This window comes from Anastrepha obliqua, chromosome 1 (genome assembly GCF_027943255.1).
Source record: "Anastrepha obliqua isolate idAnaObli1 chromosome 1, idAnaObli1_1.0, whole genome shotgun sequence".
Lineage (NCBI taxonomy): Eukaryota > Metazoa > Arthropoda > Insecta > Diptera > Tephritidae > Anastrepha > Anastrepha obliqua.
The window spans coordinates 182,555,787-182,563,934 of record NC_072892.1 but is presented as its reverse complement, the minus strand read 5'-3'; the positions used below and the strand labels follow the sequence as shown (position 1 = coordinate 182,563,934).

The 8,148-nt window shown below is 35.8% G+C and overlaps 1 protein-coding gene and 1 pseudogene across 1 annotated transcript; both read left to right on the top strand.

Annotated features, from left to right (window-relative positions):
• Positions 1-1,019: 1,019 nt before the first annotated feature.
• LOC129243379 (ferrochelatase, mitochondrial-like) lies at positions 1,020-4,909 on the top strand (annotated as a pseudogene).
• Positions 4,910-5,498: 589 nt separating this feature from the next.
• LOC129243296 (ferrochelatase, mitochondrial) lies at positions 5,499-7,312 on the top strand. Its single transcript, XM_054880345.1, has 6 exons — positions 5,499-5,664; positions 5,748-6,138; positions 6,200-6,301; positions 6,364-6,685; positions 6,755-6,871; positions 6,924-7,312. The coding sequence occupies exons 1-6, from the start codon at positions 5,637-5,639 to the stop codon at positions 7,116-7,118; spliced, it is 1,155 nt and encodes a 384-aa protein (XP_054736320.1). The 5' UTR covers positions 5,499-5,636; the 3' UTR covers positions 7,119-7,312.
• Positions 7,313-8,148: the final 836 nt, after the last annotated feature.

Genomic DNA, 8,148 nt, shown 5'->3' with positions numbered 1-8,148 from the left:
CCATCAACCAATTGATTGGACCTTGTTAGTGTGGCTTTGAAAATACCCATGAAAGGAGAATCGATACACCGCATCCTTTCGTCAATTTTACAGCCGCAAGCGATAGCATCAACCTCCCAGAATTGGGAGACTTCCCCGTGTCATTTAACACCAAACGAGGTATCAGGCAGAGTGACTCTTTGTCAAGTGATTTTTTTAAAAAAGATTGTGCGAGCCGCAGAATGTAATTGCTCAAGTGCCATTTATTATAAAGGCGTACAATTTATGACACATTCAGATAATATTGACGTCATCGCTTAAGAATATATAAATATAAGGAAGAGAAATTACATACACACACTTTCTTGCCATGGCGTCATCGCCAAAACGAACAACTGCATTTGGAGGTATTTTTATAATTCGTGCTTTCACTTTGTTTAATTTCAAAGTCACACACTTTCAAATTCAAATACACTTCTCTCACTTTCCTATGTTTATTCGCAGCACTGATCTTATTGGTTTTAACAATCACGAAAAACTAAGTAGTCGTTTCTCGAAGGCGCCACCTAAGATCTGGCCGATTTGTATTCTCATTTAAGTTGTCATCCTAAAGAAATTCCGAGGCGAATGTATTAAATAGAGAGTTGATTCATAGATGACTTCGGTATTGCCACGGTGTACAGACAGTTTTATTACTGCAAAAGGATATACCTCAAAACATTAAATGCAATAGAAACCCACATTTTTCTAAACAGAATTTATTTGTCCAATTATTTGATTGGTGTGGAGAACCGTGTACGGCATAATTTTTTTCAGTTTAACGTCTAAACGAATTGCCACGAATTTAAATTTCGTGGAACTAATAAAGTATAAAAACTTACCAGCAATTTGAAAAGCCCAGTGTTGATTATCCGATTGGCCCATTGTATTTGATCGATGTGGTGCATTCAATTAGCTATTTAAATTTGACGCTACAAAATATAACTTTTTATATTTCCGGTACTTTGTGTCATAAATATTGAGATCATGTTACTTAAAGGAAGGATATTAACATGTGAGTAAAACCCTTTTAACAGTAGATATTTATTTATGTGCAAATTGTTTATCTTGCCTCTTTTGTCATGTGCAGTGAAACCTTTCACCTCACCTTCATCGTTGCGGTGTACTGCCACTGTTAGCAATCCCAAGACCGCTATCCTTATGTTAAATATGGGCGGACCACAGCATACGGATCAAGTACCTGAGTTCTTGTTACGAATTATGACTGATCGAGATATGATCCAGTTGCCTGTGCAAAGCCGTTTAGGCCCTTGAATTGCTCAGCGCCGAACACCCGAGGTACAGAAAAAGTATAAAGAAATTGGTGGTGGTTCACATATTCTTAAATGGACGGAGTTACAAGGTGAATTAATGTGTAAAGATTTAGATCGTATTTCCCCCGAATCGGCACCGCACCACGGGTTTCGCTGTGTTAACCCACTCACTGAAGATACGCTGAAGCAAATTGAAAAGTAAAGTAATGTAATTTAATTATTAAGCATTTGAATTATATTTGTAAAATTTATTGTGCAGGGAAGCCCCTGAAAGGGTAGTATTGTTTTCCCAATATCCGCAATATAGTTGTGCAACCTCTGGATCCAGTTTTAATTCGATTTTTTACCACTACCGCCAACAGTTTGTATTCAGATGATACTTTGATGACGAACTTATTTTAGTAGTTACACGTTTTTATTTCAGTTCCCTTCCAAAGAATATAAAATTCAGCATAATTGACCGTTGGTCGACACATCCTCTTTTGATAAAAACATTCGCTGAACGCATACGTGAGGAGTTAAGTAAATTTTGTGAGACAAAACGCAAAGATGTCGTTATACTCTTCACAGCACATTCGCTGCCATTGAAAGCTGTGAATCGGGGTGATCCATATCTCTCCGAAGTGGGAGCTAGTGTGCATTTAGTCATGCAAGAATTAGGGAAATCGAATCCTTATATATTGGCCTGGCAATCGAAAGTGGGGCCCTTTCCTTGGCTTGCGCCATCTACTCGTGATACTATAAAAGTAAAGACATTAACAATTCATAAACTATTTATTAGTAATAAAATATAAATTTTGGTAATTATATACGTTATGGAGTATATGGAAAAATGTATCAAACAAAGTGAAGAAGAGTACCAGTATTGAGCCTAGTATTAATAATCTGAGGGAGCAAAATTAAAATTTTTTTCGCTGAAAAGTTATTACAAAAAAAAAAAACGTTTGTATTAGTGCTCTTTTCAATCTCTATATAAAGGGTGTTTTTTTAGAGGTTAGGTTTTCAAGATGAAATAAAACGTATATAATTTAATGTTATGGCCAAGAATTTAGCTTTATTATAAAGATAAGGGTTTGTCATTATGTTTTAAAAGTGATTTCGGGCAAGTGCCGCCGCGGCTGGCTCGAATAAATTCCAGCCGAGAGGCCCAATTTTCGACCACTTTTTGCAACAATTGGGGCCGTATGTCAGCAATACCGCGCCGAATATTCTCTTCCAAGACGTCAATCGTCTCGGGCTTATCTGCGTAAACAAGCGACTTCATATAGCCCCACAAGAAATAGTCCAGCGGTGTTATATCGCACGATCTTGGAGGCCACGCCACAGGTCCACGGCGCGAGATAATGCGCTCACCAAAAGTTTTCTTCAATAAATCGATTGTTGCGTTGGCTGTATGGCATGTAGCGCCGTCTTGTTGGAACCAAAGGTCGTCCACATCAACATCGTCCAATTCAGGCACGAAAAAGTCATTAATAATGGCTCTATAGCGCTCTCCATTGACTGTAACATTATGGCCGGCTTCATTTTTAAAGAAATATGGACCAATGATTCTCTCTGCCCATAGAGCACACCAAACAGTGACTTTTTGAGGATGTAACGGCGTCTCAGCAATGGCTTGTGGATTATGTTCACTTCAAATGCGACAATTTTGCTTATTAACATACCCATTCAACCAAAAGTGAGCTTCATCGCTGAACAAAATTTTCTTCGATGCGTCGCGCGAACCGAACCATTATTTTCGTAATAAATTTGCACGATTTGCAAACGTTGTTCAGGTGTAAGTCTATTCATTATGAAATGGCAAACCAAACTGAGCATAAATCAAGTGACAGCTGTCAAAAAGACCATCTACGAAAAAAGTAGTGCCAACTTGAAAACCTAACCTCTAAAAAAAAACACCCTTTATATACAGGAAAGTTAGTACACTTAGGGGTCAAACTTCACTTTTTGATTACACAAGGTAATATATTTGAACTGTTATCCAAAAAGACTCGGTAAATATTAATATTAACTTTGTATAATGTTTGTGCGACGAACCAAAAATGAACTAAAAGAAGCTTGGTATTGCCATTCTATTGAAATGTAGCGATAAGTAAATTTTTTAAGATGTTAGCGGGTAAATTCCTAAATTGCGGAATTATATATTTACTAATATATCGCACCCTAAATACAAAAGGGTCACAACTCAAAATGTCCCTTCTGCTCAAATATGAACGAGACGTTATCAATAAAACGGTCCGCGGATAACATATGGCAAAAATAAATTTTTTGTTTTTTGGTAGGACTGTTATAAGCTTACATGGCAAATTTCAGCGTGATATGTCACATAGTTTGTTTTCTGTGCTACTGTAAACAAGTCAAGCTCGAGTGTGGAAAATTTTGAGTTGTGACCCTTTTGTATTTAGGGTGCGATATTGGCGGTAAAATTTGGAATGGAGGCATATCTGAGACATAATATAAGATCACCAATTGGAAAATCAAAATAATAAAAAGCTTTTTATAAAAAAGCGCCTATAAAATAATGTTTTACAGGATATATGTATGTAGGTATATAGGCAAAAGAATATATTAAAAAAATATAAAGAAGTGCCGCAGGCGATTTGGAATAAGAAATCGCGCGATTTGCCTTTATAACTCAATTATTCCGAAAATCATAAGTTTTGCAATTATTTGCCTTCAAAGTGTCCTCGGGAACTTCACTATAGTTTGGAATAATATATATTATTCTAAACTTCACTTAAGTTCACAAACTATTCACTCACATGCGCGTTTTTACTTATTTTTATACTTGTATTCCAAACATTTCAATGACAATCAAATTCATTGGAATTGACAACAGTATTGTGTTGCCGGATGCCTGCAAATGAAAGAAAAATATGATATATTGAGGATTTCAACGCCAACTTTTCGCTAAACTACACAACTTTAACAATAAACTTCTGAAAAATTATAAGACTTCGGAGGATTCGGGTTTCACTTTTAAGATGGGGATACACCCCTCAATGCCCTCTTTACATGCTTTTTATTCAAAGCGTGTTGCAGTATACTAAATATAAAATAAAAAAATTGATAATTTTTTCCATGTACTCTATAAAGTATATAATCACTAAATTTATATCACCTATTTAGGGTTATGTAAAACAAGGACGCAAAAAATTTATTTTGGTTCCAATCGCGTTTGTAAATGAGCATATTGAGACGTTGCATGAGCTGGACATCGACTATTGTGATGAATTAGCTAAACAAGTAATTAAATTGTAAAGAAATTATGAACTTTAACAAACTGTATTTCTCATAGGTGGGTGTTGAGGAAATAAGACGTGCCGCTGCACCAAACGATCATCCACTTTTCATCAAAGCGTTAAGTTCAATTGTAGCAGAGCATTTAAAGGATCAAAAACCGGTGACCCTAAATTTTTGTTGCGCTGTCCAATGTGTGTTAATCCACGTTGCACAGAAAGTAAAAATTGGTATAGACATATTTGTGCTTAATCAACGTACATGCTTAGGTGTATTTGAAACGATATAACAAATGCATATCGGATTTTTAAGGAGTGCCTCACATATTGGTATAAGGGACTATTTAAATTGTCTTCAAATAATTAGTTATTGTTGATTTTGAAAAGGTTATAAAATATTTTAGAATGATGTTACGAGTATAAAAAAATTGTTTTAAGCAAAGTGTAACACATGTAATTTAAGGCGGCTCTATGCCAGCGTTGCCAATATATAATATGTTCATTTATACCAGTTTCTTCATCCATTCGCCACTTGCAACCGCTTGGCGAAAATAAGAGGCCTTTTGTAAAATAGTGAGCTATACCAGTTGTATGAGGTATAACCATACTTGCATACTCGGTTAACCTTGTTCGATAAATATGTTGTTGCTTTCGCATGCTTAAAATTACATGTATGTAAAATGTATTCATATATGTCCACAAAACGAATTAAAAGTAAAAGGCAAAAAGGATGTAAGTGACTTTGGAAAGTTTTAAAAACATTCATTTGAATTATTGCGTTTCAATTGAGTTTATTTTAAAGAAAATAATGTATAAAGATGCAAATTGCGACATTTTTCCAATAACGTAAAAACGAACTGTTTCGTTATTTTTGGTGCGTGTCTTATATCTGGCAGCCCGCCATTTCGCCTATCAGCTGTTTATCAGGCCACGGATTGACAATGCTGCCAAGTCTTGAATCCTGTTCATAGGCGCGCTCTCACACAAAACGAGAGAGTTTTGCATCTTTTTATTTATAATCTATGGTATATGGAATTCGTTTTGGCACATTCTTTAACTCTAACTTTTTGTATTTGCGGTACCTTGTGTTATAAAAATTGAGATTATGTTACTTAAAGGAAGGTTATTAACATGTGAGTAAATACTTTTTAACGAGGGTATATTTATGTGTGGGCGAATTGGTTACCTAAACTCCTGTCTCTTTTGGTATGTACAGCGAAACTATTCACCTCACCTGCATCGTTGCGGTGTACTGCCACTGTTAGCAATCCCAAGACCGCTATCCTTATGTTAAATATGGGCGGACCACAGCATACGGATCAAGTACCTGAGTTCTTGTTACGAATTATGACTGATCGAGATATGATCCAGTTGCCTGTGCAAAGCCGTTTAGGCCCTTGGATTGCTCAGCGCCGAACACCCGAGGTACAGAAAAAGTATAAAGAAATTGGTGGTGGTTCACCTATTCTTAAATGGACGGAGTTACAAGGTGAATTAATGTGTAAAGATTTAGATCGTATTTCCCCCGAAACCGCGCCGCACAAACATTACGTGGGGTTTCGCTATGTTAACCCACTCACTGAAGATACGCTGAAGCAAATTGAAAAGTAAAGTAATGTAATTTAATTATTAAACATTTGAATTATATTTGTAAAATTTATTGTACAGGGAAGCCCCCGAAAGGGTAGTATTGTTTTCCCAATATCCGCAATATAGTTGTGCAACCTCTGGATCCAGTTTTAATTCGATTTTTTACCACTACCGCCAACAGTTTGTATTCAGATGATACTTCGATGACGAATTATTTTAGTAGTTACACGTTTTTATTTCAGTTCCCTTCCAAAGAATATAAAATTCAGCGTAATTGACCGTTGGTCGACACATCCTCTTTTGATAAAAACATTCGCTGAACGCATACGTGAGGAGTTAAATAAATTTTGTGAGACAAAACGCAAAGATGTCGTTATACTCTTCACAGCACATTCGCTGCCATTGAAAGCTGTGAATCGGGGTGATCCATATCCCTCCGAAGTGGGAGCTAGTGTGCATTTAGTCATGCAAGAACTAGGGAAATCGAATCCTTATATATTGGCCTGGCAATCGAAAGTGGGGCCCTTACCTTGGCTTGCCCCATCTACTGATGATACTATAAAAGTAAATACCTTATCAATTCATATACTATTTATGACTATTTACAATACTAATTTTCCTTTGCCTATTTAGGGTTATGTAAAACAAGGACGCAAAAATTTCATTTTGGTTCCAATCGCGTTTGTAAATGAGCATATTGAGACTTTGCATGAGCTGGACATCGAATATTGTGATGAATTGGCTAAAGAGGTTATTAAATTGTAAAGAAATTATGAACTTTAACAAACTGTATTTCTCATAGGTGGGTGTTGAGGAAATAAGACGTGCCGCTGCACCAAACGATCATCCACTTTTCATCAAAGCGTTAAGTTCAATTGTAGCGGAGCATTTAAAGGATGAGAAACCGTTGAACCCTAAATTTTTGATGCGCTGTCCAATGTGTGTTAATTCACGTTGCATGGAAAGTAAAAATTGGTATAGACATATTTGTGCTTAATCAACGTACATGCTTAGGTGTATTTGAAACGATATAACAATATGCACTATAGGATTTTCAAGGAGTGTCACAAATATTGGTATAAGGGACTATTTAAATTGTCTTCAAATAATTAGTTGTTGCTGATTTGGAATGGTTATAAAATTGTTGGAATGAACTTATTAAAAAAAATTGTTTTAACTAATTGCACAAAATATGTTTTCCCCCAAGTGTTTTATGCTTAACCTCGAAAATTTGTTAAATTCTAGAGCCCAGTTTGTTTCCGGTAAGTTGATAAGAAGTACCTACAAAAACGAAGCTGATGGCATAAAACAGTTTCATATATTTCTCCAGTGTTTCATAGGTTTCCCACACTGATGTGAAGTCCAGTGATTTCATAATTTTCTCAATATACTTCTCTATTACAGTTTCAAACGATTTGTAGCATCCAAATTAACATAACAGATATACCTATCATTTTTTAAGCAAAAGGGGTATTATTTTTACTGTGTTGTTCAGCATTTGTGGCCCTATTTTTCAGTGTCCACATTATATGGAGAGATTACCAAGGGAGAGATTGCAAGCGTGAGTTTCTCTGCTAAAATATATCTGTTTTACTGAATATCTGGCATAGCTGTCTTAATATCTGCTGCCAGCTCGTAGTTTGACAATTCAATTTTCATTTTGCCGCACCGTTTCTATTCGCGAATACATCAATTTGATTTGTTTGATGCCGTTTTGAAAAAGAAGTGTTAAAACAGCAAGGTTTTCACATGAAACCGGACAAAGTCAAAACAGAAATTTGATAAACGTTAAAGCACATTTGTTGCAAGGTGTAGATATGGAGTAAGCTGATGGCAATTTCGTGTTTTTGTGAAATTTTTATTAAACTATTCACAGTGGTAGAACTAACCCGATAAAGCTTAAAGTACGTTCACATATGCATTAATTACCAATAAATATACAAAATTGATCTACCCGTTCACATATGGCAGATTACCTCCAACATTGGCAATCAGCTGTCAATACTGTTGTGAAAGGTTTTTCGTCA